General features: G+C 40.5%; 1 protein-coding gene across 2 annotated transcripts in view; it reads left to right on the forward strand.

The window, feature by feature from the left end:
- The window catches only part of SEPTIN8 (septin 8), a 78,316-nt gene that overhangs the window by 40,323 nt on the left and 17,600 nt on the right, over window positions 1-20,393 (forward strand). The window contains exons 2-4 of one of the 2 annotated variants that reach the window (XM_032212327.1): window positions 6,840-6,954; window positions 8,985-9,180; window positions 13,311-13,497. In XM_032212327.1, the coding sequence (XP_032068218.1) occupies window positions 6,840-6,954; window positions 8,985-9,180; window positions 13,311-13,497 (498 nt within the window). The remainder of the gene's footprint in view (window positions 1-6,839; window positions 6,955-8,984; window positions 9,181-13,310; window positions 13,498-20,393) is intronic. The other variant, XM_032212328.1, reaches the window with a different exon arrangement.

Raw genomic sequence — 20,393 nt, forward strand, 5'->3', positions numbered from 1 at the left:
GACAGATCTCTTTCCAAGCTGTATCTTTGAAAAGCTCTGCAGCTAAAAGACTGATATTTGCAGCAGGGAAAATAAATGCATGGTCCATTTATTCAGTGGATTGAAGACCCGATTTTACTCTCCACTTACGAGCAGATTGTCTGTGGACATAGCTTTGTAGGGACAAGTATAATAAAATATGGAACTCGTTAATACAGAATGCAATAGAATATAAATATGCATACACATATATAAATGTATGAGAGATATATATGTACAGGAGTAATATTTGAATTGGACAAGTGCATATAGAATTGTAATTCCTTATTATTATGACATTCTTTCCACCCCCTTTTTTTATATTTTTCACTTTTTTGTTAAGGCACGTTTTAATATCTTCTTTTTTCTTCTCTTTGACAATTTATCTATCACCATCCCTATTTTCCTTGTGTTTTGCTCTTTTTGTCTTTTTTTATTATGAATTTTAAAAACAATAAATAAATATAAGCTTTGCTTGTCTTGCTTCTTCATGGGAAAACCAAAACTGACAGAAATGGGCACCAGCGTAAAGCAAGGCTCACTTTGCATCAACAAGAGTTGCAACCAGACTTGGGATAAAAATCCCATCTTCAAACCCATATTTGAAACCAAAAAACACCAAAAAAAAGGTGATGCATCCCACCTGAGGTGGGGTAGTTTGATATGGCTGGCTGCCTGCATCAAAGCGCTTTCTGCCTGCATCAAAGATCCTACTAGTGTTTCCTTTCCATGTATGTATGTATGTATGTATGTATGTATGTATGTATGTATTTATTTATTTATTTATTTATATGTATGTGTGCATATGTATATGTGTGTGTGTATGTATGTATGTATGCATGTACGTACATACATACATTCATTCATTCATATTTTTCCAACTTCTAACCTTAACATACATTTGTACTCCTCTTCCCCACCCCCATTTGTTGGGATTCTTCTACATTCACATATTTATCTTTAAACAATATCATTCTCTCCTTATGATCCTTTGTCACTTCTTCATAAATACATTTAAACATCAATAACATTTCTTCACACAATGTATTTGTTGTCCCCTGTTGAGTCACTAATAGTTTAATGTATTAAAAATTACTCAATATTCCACCATAATTCCAATATCCCAATTATCTAGGAATACCAATAAAGCCAATTATTAATAAGGTTCAGTTAGTCCTGGGATTATATCTCCAACTCCCCTAAATTTATAGTCCTTGAGAGCTATAAGTTTAATATACATTTTACACTCTCTTAGTAATAATAATACAGTATACCTTATCATAGTCTTCCACCTTCTAACCTTAATATGCTTATGATTATAATAAATTCTATTATATATTAGTATGTATACTACTACTTCCCAATTTGTTCTTTCTATTTTTTAAATTTTTTGTTACTATTGAAAGGTATTTTATCTTTTTATAAATTAAAATTACCTTTTTAAAATTTTATCATTTATTGACTTTTTGGTAACTCTTTTATATTTCTCCCTTGGAATCTTACATCTCTTTCTAGCATTTTTATACAAACTGAATATCCCCTCTGCCTTGTCTCCTTCTGCTGCTTCATTTGAATACCCATCCATAATCCTTTCATTATTTTTGGGAGAGCTTTCTTTTCCCCCCTCTGTTCTATTGTAAACTCTTTAAAAATTATCTATTTGGTTCATAATATTTATTGTTACTATCTCTTCAATGTCTTTATCTTCTTGTAACTTATTTTGATTTGTCTGTGTTTCCTTTGATGCCACTATGTTATACCACACCAGAGCAGAGCATCCCTTTGAGGCCTTGAGTAGCCTGGACTTTAAAAAAAATTAAGTTCCTTAAATGCAGATATTATATTCTGTCACTCCTTCAGTAAGAACAGGAGGCAAGGATATATATTAAAGTAGTCAAAATTTAAGAATGCATTAATTCACTGCAATTCCAAAAGATAGAGTCTTGTACATTCTCTTAACACGCTCCATGTGGTGGACAAAATATTTGCATTAAAATATATCAATACGTTCTTCTAGCCAAATCACTGATTTTCCACATTGGGAATATGAATATTAGAAAACAATATTATTTTGAAATAACTATATCAATATCCAGAGGGGAAAAACCTGAAAAGGATTGTGTGGTCAACTAGAAGTTGAACAGATCATTTCCCCAAAGGAATGACTTCTTCCCTTCCGAGATAATCTCAGTTTGAGACTTCAGGCTTAGCAGTGAGAGAGCTTTTTTCCCCTAAACCTGACTGTTGCCTAGGAACATCTCTCTGGTCTTTTGGTGCATTTATATTCTAATCATAGCACTTTGGCAAAGGCTTGTTTACTTCCTTTCCAGGCTGTGGAGATGACAGAACCTTTGCATATTTCTTGTTCTTTTTTATTGTTCATAATATCGTCTCATATACACATTAAACAAAGTGAGGGTGAAGAGTTCCTAGCACACAGGACAGCATTTGTTAGTCAAAATATATTGTATATACAGTAGTTCTATGAACATTCATAAACATAATGTTCACAGTCTTTGATAGTAGAGGTAGTCTCCAATAAAGTGAAATATTCTGGTTTCCTGTGGTGTGGAAGGAAGGGTTTTCAGATGACCAGAAAGAAAATAAAAGGCCTGGTAAATCATGAAATAAGTTCATTCTTTCATACCACCATGATTACCAAACTACACTTTACAAAATATTTAATGTACTATTTTAAAAAGTAATGTGGGAGACAAAACCCGGACACTAATGGAAGGGAAGATGGATTAATCCTTCCCTATGTATGCAGCAATCCTGCAAAACGTCAGGTAAACTCTCCTTCTCCCTCAGAGAGAGGGAGGGAGGGAGGGAAGGAGAGAGGGGGAGGCTCCTCAAAACTTTGTAAGATCTTTTTGTGTGTGATTTTCATTAACAGTAGGGTTGGATAATGTACAAAATCCAACTCCATTGTTCCTACTTAATGCTTGCGTTCTGAAAATCAACATAGAAAGCATATGACTAGACAGCTACAAAATCCAGCTCACATCTATTATAGGTGTCTTGCTAATGGACAGATATGTTATGCATAGGAAGTCCTTGTGCAAGTTGCAGCAAAGGCTCAACACTAGTCTTTCTAATTTTCACTCGGTTTAAACTTTTTTGAAAGATGTGTTTCCTCTTGGTTTCCTGTACACCTAAACATGAAAGAGGATTGACTGTGGTTCAGCCTCCAGTCTTATCACCTGTATTTCTCTTCTTTCTCCTCCATGTGTGTTGGGAGAAATTCCGGTCCAGGCAGGGTTTGCTTCAGTGCAATGGAATCTATTGTATGTTGCATACAGTGTAATTTTAAGAGAAGCAGCAGGGACACAATTCAAAACTATCGATAATTGCCAAGAGTTGTTTTTACCTTCACTACGGACCAGTGGTGGGTTTCAAAAATTGTTCGAACCTACTCTGTGGGTGTGGCCTCCTTTGTGGGAGTGGCTTGCCACCCATGTGACCGGATACGAAGATGCCGATGACACTTGTCAGAACCACCTTAAATTATCTCACACACAGCACTGGCATGCATAAGAATATGATGTAAACTTGTTTTTCAAAAGGCATCTTTGGTTTGCGTTAAAACAACTTCAACACACGCAATGTTCTGATTGCACCACAAACGCAGTAGTCATCTTTACCTTTCACAGAGGCACTGAGTTTTATAAATATGAGCATGATAGTGTAGAATAATCATATCCAAGGATCAGTGGTGGGTTTCAAAAAATTTTGGAACCTCTTCTGTAGGTGTGGCCTGCTTTCTGGGTCCACTGTGGAACCTCTTCTAACTGGTTCGGTAGATTTGATGAACCGGTTCTACCGAATAGGTGTGAACTGGTAGGAACCCACCTCTGCTACGGACTCTCTTTCATACACCCTTTATATCTTTCCAGTACTCTGCTCTTTAGTTTTACAGTATAAACATACTGTAATAAAGGTTAGGAAAGAGCTACACGTGTTTACGCTAGAATAGCATTATATGGGATGTCGTATATAGATGGGATATCTCTTGGTATAGATTTAGGTTTTAGCAAAATTTTATATAGAAACAACATTTCCATCATTAGTCATCTAACATGTCTGGTATTCACATAAGTAAATGGTCCCTGCAGATGTGCCTTACAAACATGTACAGTCTGTTTATATTAAGACCAATTTTGCTGAAGATCCTAAGTTACACATTTGGGCTTTCTCGGTTGAGCAACTGGTGGCATTATTCAGCTTAAGTGTTATGTTATGTGACAACTTGCAGTAAAATACGCTATGAAATACAGGAATTATCCTGCTTTTAATGCTACTGCTTGATCCTTTTTGATTTTGTGATTTATACATGGCTTAAAGTCAAAATACTTTTTAGCCGTCTAATAAAAGAAAATGGGAAAATGTCAGTTTATTTCTCCAGGCTGAGAGAAAGAGAACAGATGGGAGGGCATGAGAAAGAGGTGAGAGCAGAACCAAGATATTGCTTTAAGAAGGGAAATAGATATAGTTTCAGATGACAAGACGATTCATTATTGTTATTGTGAATATTGTTGGATACATTCAGCCTATCCACCAAATTGTTTCTTTAATGGTGTGGAATAGAGGAAGGCTCCTAGTAGCCTGTTTCCATCTCTATTCTGCTACTGCTATGTACGGTTATTTTATGTAAGGAATTAAAGCTTCAATCATGTCCAAAAGTCATTTCTTTGGCCTCTCCATGCTAATAACCAGGGATGTGCAGTCAGGGGAGGCAGGGGAGGCAGAGCCTCACCACTGTCATCATGAAAGAAAAAAAAGGTAAAAGGCAAAAGCTGAGGTCAGGCTGAGCTAGTTGCTGCCAGAGTCACCGTCGATGACTCTGCTTAGTGCTTAACTGTTTAAAAAAGCCTCTAAAAAGCACCCTCTACAGGAGGAGGCAGGAGAACGATGTGCCTCATCTAGTCTGACTTTAGGCGTTTTATGATCACTTGAGCAGAGTTAAGCAAGGGTTAAAAGCCAAAAAATTCCTGACGTAGGTGAAGCACGTTGTTCTCCTGCCTTCTCCTGTAGAGGGCGCTTTTTTAGATGCTTTTTTAAACAGTTAAGCAGAATCATCCACAGTGACTCTGGCAGCAACTAGCTCAGCCTGTCCTCAGCTCTTGCCTTTTTCCTTTTACATTTTTTTTCTTTTCATGATGACAGGCAAGAGCAGAGTTGAAATCCTCTCTGAAACAGCTGAAAAAGGTATGTGTGGGTCGGAGGGAGGGGGAGGAATTCAAACTTCATCCTCAAGTGTAGATCCCTCCCCAAGTGTAGTTTGATTGCAGGCAGAGCAACGTTGTCTTTTCAAACACACAGACACACACACACACACATCTGGATAAAACTATATAAGCCCAGCTTCACTGATTACAAGTTTGAAAAGGCAACATGGCTCCGCCTGCAATCAAAGGCTCGGATTGGCTTCTCTGCCTCTTCTCTCACCCTAGCCTGCAAGCAGGAGGTGAGTGGGTGGGTGGGTTTTATTGCGTTTCAGGCATTTCCCACCCAGACAGCAGGCTGCATTCAACTTCTGTGTTTGTGTTTGTTTGAGAGAGAGTGAGTGAGAGAGGGAAGGGAGTAGGAGAGATAGTCCAATCCAACCTCTGTGTGTGTGTGTGTGTGTGTGTGTGTCTGTTTGAGAGAGGGGGAGAGAGGGAGGAAGGAGGGGGAGGGAGAAGAAAAAGAATGAAGGAAACTTTTTCGCAAAGGAGAAAAGCAAATGCTGTCGCTTTAAATCGGAACTGAGCATGCCTGGCTGTGGAATTCTGGGAATTGAAGTCCACAAGTCTAAAAAAATTTGAAACCCCTGTGTCAGTGTCTCACCAGCCATAAACCTCACCGCACGTCACTGCTAATAACCTATTGTATTCCAATCAGTTGGGTGCTGATAGACAGACATCATGCCTCTTTCTCTCTCCCTCTCCCTCCCTCCCTCCCCCTCTCTCTTTCTCTCTCTCTCCCTCCCTCTCCTCCCCCCGTCTGCCTTGTGCCCCATTTTTGATGTTTTCTGATCTTTAACAACTAGACATCAAGCCATTCATTTTTGCTATCTGAGCTGTATGGTATGTATGTATGCTTGTTGTGGATATAAGGATTACAAATGTGTTGGGTGTGCACACTAATCTGGAAGTTGCCTGCAGTAATAGTTCCACAAATATAAGGCAAAAGTTGCTTATGAACATAGTTTCTTACGACAAAGTCTGAGAAAACTTATTAAAGATTTCTTTGAGTTGACATGATTCAGATTTGAACATTTTAGAAAATAACTACTAGTGATAAATCAATAAAAAATTAACATTAAGACTGATAGGTAGAAATACTGCATTTCACAACATATGTGAATAAATGATCCTATCAGAAATTGCAATGTCAGCCAACCTCAATGGTTTTAAATGAAGACAGGATAGCTTCATGAAGGGTTAGGGTATCAGTGGCTACCAATAATAATTCCTGAAGCATTGCATGTCTAACATATGATCATTGGGAGGCAAATTGTCCTTTCAACAAAGTGGCACAAAGTAATCTTTGATCTTTTTAATTTTCTATAATCCACACCCCCTTTCCCCCCCCCCCGGTGCTTGATTGTAATTAATAGTGTGTCTAGAATGTGGCATATAAAAACCTGATCATTCTTTGAATGACCATCTGGAGAGATGTTTCTCCAGTTAGGGAGCTTGCTGCATTTGAGGTAAAATGGTTGGGTTTTCATTGAGTTTTTGCTATGATGATGATGATGATGATGATGATGATGATGATGATGATGATATAATTTCCACCAGATAACCCCTGCAAAATGGTGTGATTCTTTTTAATAGAATGAAGAGAAAAGAAACCTATCTTTGGGAGGCCATGTTGGATTTGACAGTCTTCCTGATCAACTGGTCAGCAAATCAGTGGTGCAAGGTTTCAGCTTCAACATCCTCTGTGTAGGTCAGTAACGTACTTATTGTGAAGAGGAATGCTTAGAATCTGAATAATAGCCAGAAGTTGTCACGTTGTAAGGAGAAAGGAGAAAGCTTACCAGAAACATACCTAAAAGTCTATTGTACCATCTCAGCTAAAAGATCAGTCGGAAGATGATATAAAATGGAGCTTGTAAGGAAGAGCTTCCTGTATTCTTCTACTACTAGCTAGGTTCCCACATCACTTTAAAACATAATGTGATTGATTTGGATTTTTTCCCTACTGTTTTATGGGAACTTGTCTCTTCTGACTTACACAATACATTGCGCCAATATATATACACACCCAGTTGGTTTTTCGAGTGGAAACAACTACAATATAGCTAATGTGCTAAGAAATTAAACTTTCCAAATGTGGGTTGTCACATGCTGTGTCTTGGAATGAAGCTAACTCTTTTTCCAGACTCTTGACCTTGTTTACATTTTTTTTTCTGAGAACAGACCCCAGTTTGAAACATTTACGTGAATAATGTCATTTTACTCCGTTGAGCGAATGAACTTTTGGCAATCGGAATGAAAGTTCAGCGATCTAATTTCTGTCACCCCTCTGGCTCCTTATGTGTCCAGGATTGAGTTTATACCCTTCCTGGCTTGTGATGTATAGAAGTTGTGGGTTTACAATATTTAATGACTAAACAAACTGTTTAGTTTTAGATACCTAAAATATTTTTTTATTTATGGGAAAAAAATCTTACATGATTTAAGATGTGTTTTAAAAGATATTTGCATTTTTAAGTTTCAGCTTCCACTTACTGGTCTTCATAGTCTTTCACAAGATTTAATGTGATGCCTTGACTGTGAAGGGGAACACTTTAAGCTTTGGTTTTAAACTCCTCCCTCGCAGTTTAAGTTTCTTGTTACGTTCTGCATTCAACAGTGAGCACTTGAACAAATACATGGAGATGGGTTGCTGTATTAGACAATCTGGGGCAGTTATGAATGTTTCTTTGTCCTTTTATTGTACTTTGATGCCACTCCAATAATTCAGTTTCTTTCCTTAATGAAAGTTTAGTTTAATGAAAACAAGGAATGGGAATGACACGGGAGCAGTGTTCCAATATCTAAGAGGCTGCCACAAAGAGATGGGGGTCAACCTATTCTTCAAAGCATCAGAAAGCAGGAAAGAAGCAATGGATGGAAACCCAATCAAGGAGAGAACTAACGTAGAAATAAGGAGAAATTTCCTGACAGTGAGAACAGTTAACAAGTAGAAAAGCTTGCCTTAAGAAATTGTGGGTGCTCCATCACTGGGGCTTTTTAAGAAGAGACTGGGCAGCCACTTGTCTGAAATGATATAGGACTTCCTGCTTAAGCAGGAGATTAGATGACCTCCAAGGTTCCTTCCAACTCTATGATTCGATTTTTCACTCATGAAGTAGTTTCGAGATTAATTTTCTATTCATTTCTATACTCGCATGATCTTCTGACTTAGCCCCATCAAGAATATATTTTTGTGCTTAGCCATGTGTTATTATGATTTTTATAATTGTATTTGCTAGTTTTTTCATCTACTGCTGTGTGTCACTCAAAGTCACCTTTGTTGAGATGGGCAGTTATATAAATTTGATAAATAAATAAATAAAAAAGAAAGAAAGAAAAAGAAAGAAAGAAAAAGAAAGAAAGAAAAGAAAAGAAAATGTACAAAAATTCCTGAAACGATGTTTTTGCCATTGGCTATAATTTTAAAGTCTTCTTTTATTTAAAAAAAAATATATTTGTTATAATGAAAAGTAGAAAATTATTCTGGCACTATAGTTCGTTATGGATCATGTTGAGATTCTGCAGAGGTTTTGCATTGTTCTTTCTGATGTTTTGATGCTTTCCCATTTTATATATGGAAAGGTATCCCAAATCCATAATACAATGGACTAAGCTTAATAAATTGCTGAAAATTTCAATGTGAAAAGATGGTATTATGTTTCTTCAGGATGCTATTTTCTTTTTTTTTAGCCTTTGTTGATCGCTATTGGAGTAAACATTTTAATTTTTTTTTTTTAGGTGAAACTGGCATCGGGAAATCTACCCTGATGAATACTCTTTTTAACACAACCTTTGAGACAGAAGAAGCGAGTCACTATGAGCACACAGTCCGTTTACGGCCACGAACGTATGATCTGCAGGAAAGCAATGTCCACTTGAAACTGACCATTGTAGATGCTGTGGGATTTGGAGATCAGATAAATAAAGATGAAAGGCAAGTCACTTTCCAGTTTGATCCAGAAATGTTTGCGTTGTTTTGATGGGGAAAGGATGTAGATATTCCACCTGGAATGCTAGACTTTATTTATTGTGCTTGTGATGGGCTGCTTATCATATCGGCAATGCAAAGCTTAGACGACACAGCAGTCAAGAAGAAGGGAAAACAGAAACAGGAAATTTCAGATGTCGGCCAGATAAAATACAATCCATTGCCACCTTGTGGCTAAGCTGTAACATTATCCATATAGTTGTCAGATTTAATAACATTTCCATGAAACTTGGTAGGAAACTAAAGAGTTAACAAAGGCTCTACTTTTTTATTTATTTATTCTGAGCTTGCATGTTATAGTCATTCTCAATTTCTCCACTGGCTCTAATGTAAATTGCTGGGTTGTGCACATGTTGAAAGGAAGATGAAAGAGTGAGGCTTTGGAGCTCTTTTCCCCCGCAGATATCCTGATTCCCTTCCTCCCATTTTCCCACAAAAACTAGTCAGCTGGAATCAGTTGTCTTCATTTCATTTGAGAGCTGCTATACCTCTTCCTTCAAAAATAAAGATGGGGTGCTAGTATCTGCTCTTATGTTCCAACGCTGAGCAGCAACAGGGGAGAGCTGTTGTTTTTATATCCTACATGTGAGATTCCCAGAGGATCATTATAGGAAAACATGAGTTATTTAATTCTGACTTTGCCTTCCATGGTGTTCAATTCCCAGAGGTTATGAATGATTTCTTGGGTTCTGTAACTGGTGGGTTTCATGTACAGCAAAACTTGTATTTCAAGTCAAAACATAGAAAATGTCCTAGACCAGTGGTCCCCAACCCCCGGTCCACGGACCGGTGCCGGGCCATGGAGTACCTGGCACCGGGCCGCGCAGCGGCCGGGGGCCATGATCGCTGCTGCCTCTTCACCCACACGCGCAGCCTGAGATCAACCCCGGGACTCGAACCCGAGAGCCGCCTCTCCGGTCCAAACCCCACTCCCACCCCGGCCGGCCGCCCGGCCGCCTTGGTAGCCCGTGGAGACGGAGCGCGTTCGGTTCGCCGCTACCTGGGGGCGCCACCGCGGAGTCCTCGCCTCCTTCCCTGGCGAGGCTTTCTCCCCGCCAGCCAATCAGAGGCTAGTCCCCGGGCAAGCGGGGACAAGTTGCTGGCCGGTTGAAGCAGAAGCGGGAGATTGGAGGGGGGGGAGAGAGCGAGAGAGCGAGAGAGCGAGCGCTGGGCGGGTGGCAGCGCGTTCCACAGCGGACTAGGCGCGCCGCGGGCTGCCCCCACCCCACCCCCACACACGTACACACACTGGCAATTGGCTGCCCAGGAAGGGAGCGGGGAGCTTTCACAGATAGGAATGTGATGGGGTTTGTTTTCTTCCCCCACTCCTGAGCCCCTTTTTTTTTTTTTTTGCTCGCCGTGGAGCAGCCGAGGTCAGATGGGGAGGCGGAGAGAGAGAGAGAGAGAGAGAGAGAGAGATGGGCGGGTGGCAGCTGTCTGTGAAACATCTTCCCCTCCCCACCTCCTGGGCAGCCAATTGCCAGAGAGGCACGGTGGGGGTGGTGGGGGTGGAAGGAAATAAAAAGAGAAGTTGCCCTTTCATTTTGTAATCTCTCTCTACGACCTTGTTTCATTCTCTTTCCTTTTGTTTCGTCCTCATTTCTCAATCTCAGCAACTTTAACACTTTTGGACTTCAACTCCCCAAATTGCCCAGCCAGCTAGAATAGATAGATAGATGGTGGATAGGTGATTGATAGATAGAGAGGGATGGATGGATGGATGGATGGATAAATAGATAAATAGATAGATAGATGATAGATAGATAGAGGATATATACACATACACGCATACACACATACATACACAGAGACAGAGACAGAGACAGAGACAGACATGGATGGATAGATATCACAGAAGTGAGTACACCCCCTCACATTTTATCAATATTTAAGTATATCTTGCAGCAGTTTAGACATTAATGGCTGGGGGCCATGATCGCTGCAGCGGCCGGGGGCCATGATCGCTGCAGCGGCCGGGGGACATGATCGCTGCAGCGGCCGGGGGACATGATCGCTGCAGCGCAAAGGCTCCTGGCCCGTGCGCAAAAGCTCCTGGGCCGTGCGCAAAGGCTCCAGGGAAGAGAGCCCCGCGCAGGTACGCACGTGTGGCCCAAAGCTGACGTCTACCTGCGACCCTGCAGACGTCTCCCCAGTCTCCCTGCGGCTCTACAGAAAACACCTCGCTCAGAAGACGTCTCCCCGGTGTTCCTGCGCCTTTAATCAAAACAATCTGATATATAAACAATCAATGTGTCATCGCGAACAACGCCCCCCCACCCCTGCGCGCGCTCAGCGGGCCACGGTAAAATTATCAAAGGCTGACTGGTCCGCGGCGATAAAAAGGTTGGGGACCACTGTCCTAGACTGAAGTTTCTGCGGGATAATCCATGATTTGATTTGTAAAACACTTGAGAATCAAATACTACTCTAAAAGAGAATTTAAAGCTAAGGTTTTTAGGATGACCTGAAATTGATGAGATTTGCTTGTTACTTTTATTGCAAGGAATGTCTCAATGTCTCCGGTTGTTGCTGTATCCCCAAAGGGTTCATTTAGTCTTGAGATTTATATGGAAATTAGGTCATCAAACACTCCCTCTTTCAGGTTTTATCCTTTCAATAATCCCGTAAAATAGTGGCAGCTGATTTGGACAGTGAAGAGGTTGGGGAGGAACATGGGCCAGTCCTGGACTCTGGGGAAGGCTCTGATGAGGGCTCTCTGTCAGAGGCAGAGACTGGGCCAGAGCTGTGTGACAGTTATCAGCTGCCTTCAGACTCAGACATCAGTGAGGCACACGAACAGCTGGAGCCTGTTCCCATTGTGCGCATGCACAGAGTTGCCAGACCGAAGGAAACAGCTAAAGAACAGGGGCCGACTTGGGAGAAAGGCCACAGGTAGACAATGAATGGCCCCTCCCAGAGGAAATAAAAGAGAAGCAAAAGGGGAGTTTGCAGGAGACAATTAATTGTGACCCTCCAAGACTCCTTGCCAGTTTTGCAGATATTGCCCTGGCAGCTCTCCAAGCCAGATAAGGTCTGTGACTGTAAATCCTCCCTTGAAAGACTTTGCTGGATGTGAATGAGCAGAATTCACAGTAAATTATTAAAAGGGGTTTTTGTCAGTACAAGGAGTTTGTTTCATTCTGGGGCAGAACAAATAGGTTGGTCTGGGAGATTGACTTGCCCAAAGTCACTCTGTGAACTTCCAGGATTTCCAGTGGCTGCTTTATGCATGCAAATCTTCATTCACAAAGAAGATCATTGCTGTCTGAGTAGAAGATGCACATAGGAAGAGGTTGCACATCAGGAAAAGTATTGACTGGTTGTAAAGGAGCCTTCCAGTTACTTCTGTGTAATCAATCTGTAAGGTAGTCCTCGACTTACAACATACAGTTCATTTAGTGAGAGTTCAAAGTTACAACAGCACTGGAAAAAAAGTGACTTATGACCATTTTTCACTGTTACGACCTTTGCAGCATCCCCATCATCATGTGATCAAGATTCAGATGCTGGTTCATATTTATGGCCTTTGCTGAGCTCCAAGGTCCTGCAACCCTCTTACAAGCAAAATCAATGGGGAAGCTGGGTTCCCTTATCAGCCGGGTTGCTAACATCAACTGCAATGATTCACTTAACAATTGCAGCAAGAAAAATCGTAAAATGGGACAAAACTCACTTAACAAATGTTTCACTTAACAACATCAATTTTGGGCTCAGTTGTGGTTGTAAGTCAAGGACTCTTTGTAGCCAGGTTAGAGCTAACTCTGATTGCTTTAATCCTGATACTAGAATGCATGATTGCCAGATATTGTCAGATTACAATTCCTGGTTGGTCTGCACTAAAGCAGCCAATAGTGCAAGGTTTTTGAAGGTGAAATCCAGCACAAGTTCAGAATTAGTTTAGCACTTTGTACATGCACGGTCTTTTGGTTTAATCTGTTTGCAGCCAGCAATTTTTCAACATCTCTTTTAGTCATTTTATGAAGGTTTGGTGGATGGAAACATGCCGTCATGTTGAAGGTGTTTAGTCATTGTTCATGAATAGTACCATTCAAGTTGCTAATGGAATTTGTTTTTAGTTACAGGCCAATAGTAGATTACATTGACACGCAGTTTGAAAATTATTTACAAGAAGAGCTAAAAATCCGGCGTTCCCTTTTTAACTATCACGATACGAGAATCCACGTCTGCCTTTATTTTATCACCCCAACTGGCCATTCATTGAAGTCCTTGGATCTGGTGACCATGAAAAAGCTGGATAGCAAAGTAAGTATCTCCACATCATCACAAGTATTGGCTCTCTTTTTTTGTCTACCTGTCTTCCTTCTTACTTATTATCAATCTTAATGATGCGTTTGATCTGGAGTTTTCCTTCAGTCGTCTGAAAGCATAAATGAATGCCAGATAATTTCAACAAAAACCCTGATCTTTCTCTTTATCAAAAGATCATCTTTCTTACCTCCCCTCAGAAGAATTGCATAAACACACTCTACCCAGTCTCCACTTTATTGGAATCATTCTAACTAAAATGTTGGCTGTTTTTCCATTACTTTTCACAATTCAAAAATGATGATGCAGCTTCAGCATTACGAGATGCATCATACAGAGATGTGAACAAAAGAAAGTGAGGGTGATCTATGTGGAGATGAGTCGTTATTGCCGTCCTTAGAACATTTCAACAGCTGGGTGGAAAACAGAGCACTGGATGAGTAGCAGAGGGATAAAGCCCGGGATTCACGTTCTATGAATTGCAGATGTTCTGATGTCGAAGCCAATAAGATATAAAACATTGCTTTGGGAACATCTGAAGCAGCAGCCATTTTTTTGATGTGGCACTCAATCATAGGGCCTCCTCAGAACACTGGCAATTGCCAATTGTTCCCATGCTGCCTATGTTCGGGGATCGTAGCTGACAACTAGTCATTTGATTTACTACATGGTGATCAAAGAGGAACAGCGATCTTCTGAAGTTCACGCTGTGAGGAGAACTGGAGGCACACTACAAAGGTAATTGATGCAAAGTGATTCATGTGCAGGAAAAAAAAGAATTACAATGCTCATCCCAGTGAGTGACCTTTTAAAAGGTAAAAGAAACAAACAAAAAACAGAGCTATTTCTAAATCGCAGCATCAGCATCTAATTTGCTAGGAAATGCTGATGAAGTTCCTCATCCGAGGATAGTGATGGCAAACCGTTTGGCCTTGGCGGATCAAAAATTCAAATAACATGCCCACCTTGATTCTGCTGGCATGTCCTACACATGGACGCAACAAAAGACAAACAATAACAAAGAGTAATAGATTACCGTATTTTTTGGAGTATTAAGACGCAACAAGGTTTTAAAGAGGAAAATTTTAAAAAAAGTTTTTGCACTCTGCAAACCTCCCAAAAACGGCCTGTTTTTTTTGCAAAAACGGATCCGTTTTTTATTTAAAAAAAAGGGCATGGATAGCCTTTAGGAAGCTTATAGAGTGCTCCTGGGGGCTGGCGGGGGAGTGGGCAAAAAATGGTTCATTTTTTGCTCATTTCTGCCCTTTCCATCCCCCAGGAGTTATCTGAAAGCCTCCTACCAGCTATGCATGACATTTTAGTGAAGGGAACGGGGTTTGGGGAGGCAAAAAAATGCTGTATTCATTGTATAAGACGCACCCAGATTTTCAGCCTCTTTTTTGAGGAAAAAAGGTGAGTCTTATACTCTGAAAAATACAGAATATCAATTTAATATTTAATAAGAAAATACATAATTGTAAACGTTATTTGAAATTCCCATCTGAGGATCTGAGATCAGGATTGCAGACAACCTGGACACTGGGAAATGCTCTTGCGTGGCCTTGCAGTCTCTAAAAAGAGTGGAAAAGTACTTCCTTGTTCTCAGGTGATTTTCAGAGACTCCAGAAGGTATGCGAGAACAGAGTCCTCTTGTGCAGGTTTCAGAGGGAAGCCTGACATGTCACCAAAAATGACATGCTGTGTTTCTTGTGACACACATGTCATAGGTCCATCATCATTGTCCTAGGACAACGACATACAGGTTTCAAAAATCCAGCCAATAAATGTTAGCAAAAAAGGTGAACAAGCTTCTCTTTGCTGTCATCTAGTGGTCTGGGTTTCTTCAAAACAGAACAACATAGTTGGAAAGGATCTTGGAGGTCTTGTAGTCCAACCTCCTGCTCAAACAGGAGGCCCTGTACCATTTCAGACAAATGGCTGTCCAACCTCTTCTTAAAAACCTCCAGTGATAGAGCATCCACAACTTCTGGAGGCAAGCCAGAAGTTCATTCACTGTAGCTTTTGTTAGTTAATATGCTATTGATTTTGCAACTGAGCTGCATGCTGGATAGGCAGATGTGGATCAGTGCATTTGTATGTGACTGTAGCTTTCTGGACATGATTATTTCCTTAGCCTTGGAGAGATTTGATGTAGTATGGGATCAGGCACAAATCAATCTGACTAACAGTGGAAATAGTAGTAATTGAAAATTTTCATATAATATGAGATTCTCCTGTCACTTGGTAAGCATTAACAACTTTGAAGTTCAACTCAAGTCATAAAACTTCTAGACATTTTAGCAGATTTTCTGCTGAAGATGAGAAGAACTCAATCTCAAACCTTGTTTTGCTTAATCCTGTTATGGATTACAGAGGAGAATCCTATAAACCTCCTTCCCATGGATGTAATGGGCCTCAAGGCTTGTCTCCAGGTGAACCTTGGGTTGTTTTTTGGTCTACCTTCTTTTTTTCTGTGCTTTAATCCTGGGGGCTGCTGCTAAAGAGTCCCAGGTGAGGAAGATGTGGGTTTAAATAATTGATCTTGCATCAAAACAACAGATCAGAAATGAGTTATAAAACAGGGGGGAAACTAGGGATGTAAACCTCTACCACAAAACATCTATTATATTTCGCTCTTCCTTATTTCTGCCCAGCTCAAGCAGGGTGGATGCTCCCCGAAATAATAAACTTGCTCTTTTCTTCTTATTATTATTTTGAATTTTGTTTCCTTGAGGAATCTGCAATGGTAGAAAAGAAAGAAAGAAAGTTATGGAAAGATTGAAAAATGAAAATATTTGACATTTAATTGAGTATGAATTTCTTTTCTACTTAATTTCTTTTTCTTGCCCTCATGCTTTCCTCTTCTGAGACACATGGGATTTAGATATGACATGTACTGGCTGGAGATCAAACATCTTCTCAGCAAAGATTTATACTATATTTTATTAAGCATCTGACATTGTGTTCCAGTGCTCAACAGTTCAGCAGAATCAGCAGGATGATGTCAAACTTGGGCAGACTGTCTGAATTTTCTATGATATTAAGGAATCTTGTTCAGAAGTGTGACTTCATCAGTGGGTGACCTTTTTACCCAGCCCACTCTTCCATTGTGCATTTGTGTGCAGCTGAACTCATAACCAACCCAGCTGCTGCCTCCTGTATCTAATTACTTCCAGGCAGCCAAAAACTCATCTTCAAAGCTGAATTCCTCAGTTAAATAATAGGTGGTTGGAATTGCAGTTGAAACAGACTAGTCAAACTGGAACTGATCCATCTCTGGCAATTCATAAGGAATAAGAGAACCTTAGCAGGAATCAACCTTCCCTGCTTTGCTGTTCAAATGGAACTTATGTATATCTAGAACAGTAAAGTATAGTGCCAAGTACTTGTCCCTTTAGAAGGTTTTTTGGTGATTGACTCTTGTTAAATGAGAATAAAAAGGTGTGCATCTTTATTCTAGCTCCAGGCTTGGTTTTTCCTTGTGATATTTCCAGAGCTCAGGATTTAAACTCTAAACTCAAGAAATAGTACAGGAAGATGAAGCTGAAAAGACTACAAGATGTTATGAGACTTCTATTTAAGAGTAGTGGATTTCCTTCTAGGAGATCTCCAGCAAATTGTATGATAAAAAGTTTGCTCTGATATATATATATATTTTTTTTAGAGTAGCCGAGTTGGATCTGAAACCAAACATCAGCTTGCTCTACAGCAAATTGATATTTGATCAAAGTAACTCCAGAACCTCTGCAGATTCACATAATTTATTTACATATAGTTTTTTTTGTATTCTAGCCAATTTCCTCACTCTAGAAAGAAAAAGAATAAGATATGGGGGTCTTTGTTAAAGACAAGCAGTATGACCCAGCTATTAAAAGTACTTATATTATTTTGGAGACAAATATTATTTTGGAGTACATTAACCAGAACATTAAGCCTGGGTCATGAAAAGTAATTCTTCCCCGCTTTTATGCTCTGTTGAGATCTCCATGGTGGTTCTGGGCACCACAGTTCCCAAAGGGCAATAACAGATTGGGACAAGTTCAGAAGAACGCGATCAAGCTGGAAAAACCAAACCCTATCATGAATGGTTAAAAAAATCTGTCTATATTTGGTCTACAGAAAAGAGGAGACATTCGATAGCAGTCTTCAAATATTTGGAAGGCTGTCATGTAGAAAAAGAAGTGAAATCCCTCTCCGTTGCCTCAGAGAGCACGATCAGAATCAGAGGGTTAAAGCTACAGGGAAGGTAGATGTTCTGACCCCCTCCTCCGTCCAGTAATGAATGCCGAGACAAGCTTTACTGGAATGTCTTTTAATTAGCAAAACACCAAAACCTCAGTGGTTGAAAGCCAAGCAAACAAACAGATAAGGACCTTGGCAGCAACTCAGACAAATTCAGGCAGCAATAAACACAGATAAGGCTTGGCAGCAATCCAGCCTGCCAAGCTCACAGAACTGTCCTCCGACATTCAATTCCTGCGTTGACTTCTATAAAGAGGGCCGTGTGCACAAGTAGCTTTTATAGTCTGGAGAGGAGCCTAATGACCACCAGCTGAGTACATTCACCTCCTGTAATTGTGTAATTGTTCCTAAGGCCTAGTAGCTCTTCGATGGCGTGCATCCAGGAATAACTCACTGCTGGCTTCTTGATCACTCTCGTCTCCTCCCCACTGGTCCAAGGCTCAGGCGCCACCTGATGGCCAACCAGTCTCTCTGCACCCTGCTTGGAGTCGGAACCCTGTCCAGGGTCCTTCACATCCTCCAGAGCCGACTCATAGGGCCCCTCACTGTCAGAGTCTGGTGGCAGCTCCAATGGCTCCTGCTGGGCCACAACAGTGTGAACTGCGTGAACTGTCAACTGATGGAGCAAGCTGCCACAGTATGTCACGAGTTCTTCTTTACCAGAGATCTTCAAAAAGCCATTGAACAATTGTATGTCAGAAATACTGAGGTTGAGAAATACTGTTCTAGTAGATCCTGCACTAGGGAGGGAGTTTATTTATTTGTATATACAACCTGTAGCCCTTCCAATTCATAGCAACTCTGGGTTGCTTTCAATTAAAAGTAAAAAAAAAAAAAGCAAAACACAAAAGAATCATGAACAGCTTCAGAAGGAAAGTATAACCAAATAAAACGAGCCAGCAGAGGTTCCACCTTCTTTCTGCTTCAAAATGTGGGAGAAGAGCCAGGTCTTTAATAGTTTCCTGTATGTCATGAGGATTTGGACTGATCTGGATCTCTGGAGGGATGTAATTCTAGAGGGTAAGAGCCACAACAGAGGAATTGAATTAGGTGACCTCTATGATCTTCCAACTCTTATGATTCTGGGCACCCATCCATTGGAATTTGCTGGAGATCTTTGTGTTTTTGTTTCTGCAGCCATTAGGAAAGCAATTTTCACTGTTGTGTATGTGGCCAGGTGTTCAACTTGGAGCTTAATTTCAGTGAAGTGGTGTGGTTCTTTTTATAAGGCTGCTTTTAGACTTCCTGCTGGTAGATTATTATTTTTTTGGCACACACAAACATTTTTCTCACTTAAAAGGATAAAAGCTAAACATAACCGTTTTGTAAAACTAATTGGGAAGCCAGTGAATGAAAAGTCAAGCAATTTCCTATACAGAGTGTTAACATGTTTATTGGTTGCCAACTGTTTCCAAATTCTATTACTTCATACAGCTCTCTAGGATGTTAAAGGCAAAAGCTGAGATGTGAAATACCATATGCAGGAGAACCGGAGCTTTTCTTTTCTTGGGACTTCAGAAAAGCTCCTCTGCAGTCAGGAAGTTCTCCATGGTGGTCAATATATACTACAAGATATCTGGCAGATATCTGGAAATAATCTTGTGCCATATGTGCATGTTGCCTATATGAAGAGATTGGATCTACAGCAGTGATGGGTTCCGGATCCCGGTGCAACTGGTACGGTGCAATGGGGCCGGGCGTCCACCACATGAATGTATGCGATGCGTGCACAGCGCGCACATGTGTACTTACTGCCTGCAATGCTCCGTGACACTTCAGCTGCTCGGCAGAGCGTCGCGCAGGCCCTGGATGCGTGCGCAGAAGCCCCAAAAACTTCAAATAAGAGTAAGGAGCACGGGCGGGCAAATGGGCCCTCCAGAGCACCATAACAGAATGGTACCTGGTGCTCCTGGCAGGCACTGGTACACCCGTACTGGGGCATACTGGTCATAACCCACCACTGATCTACCCGCATTACTCTCTTGGGGTCCAAATTACCTTCATATCACATATGTAACTTCTGTGATTGAAAGTTGAGTTGGAGTCAAAAGTCAGAAGGACTGGACTACAATTTTGTCCTTTTCCATTTTAGCTCCTCCTCGCTTCAAGTCCTCAACAGGGAGCCAATGTCATATGATCACAATTGTGATTGGAATTTTGGTCACTAAGTGATATGGTCATTTGATCATGGGACCAGACCTGATTTTATGATCATTTTATTGTGGTCATTGCGTGAATCACATGGTCATTAAACAAATCCAGCTGCCCCCATTGACTTTGCTCGTCAAAAGCTGTCTCGGAACATTGCAAACCATGACCATGGGGCTGTAGACCATTGCAACTGATCTTAAATGAAACTGGTTGCCAACTACCCAAATCACAGTTTTGATGGTAGGAGATGTACAACAGTCATAATATCGAAGGCAGGTGGAAAATAACTTCTTCCAGTGCCATTGTAACTCAGAATTATCATTAAATGTATGTTTGTAAATTCAGGACCGCATATAAAGATTATTTTCTGAATATCTGGTTTTGGGGGACTAGTTGGATATATCATTATAGAGCATAGGGCTATCTGAAACCTGGCGGTATTTGTGTTTTCATTCAGTGAATCATTGGAGCTGAAGATACCGTGTTTCCCCCAAAATAAG

This window comes from Thamnophis elegans, chromosome 2, assembly GCF_009769535.1.
Source record: "Thamnophis elegans isolate rThaEle1 chromosome 2, rThaEle1.pri, whole genome shotgun sequence".
NCBI lineage: Eukaryota > Metazoa > Chordata > Lepidosauria > Squamata > Colubridae > Thamnophis > Thamnophis elegans.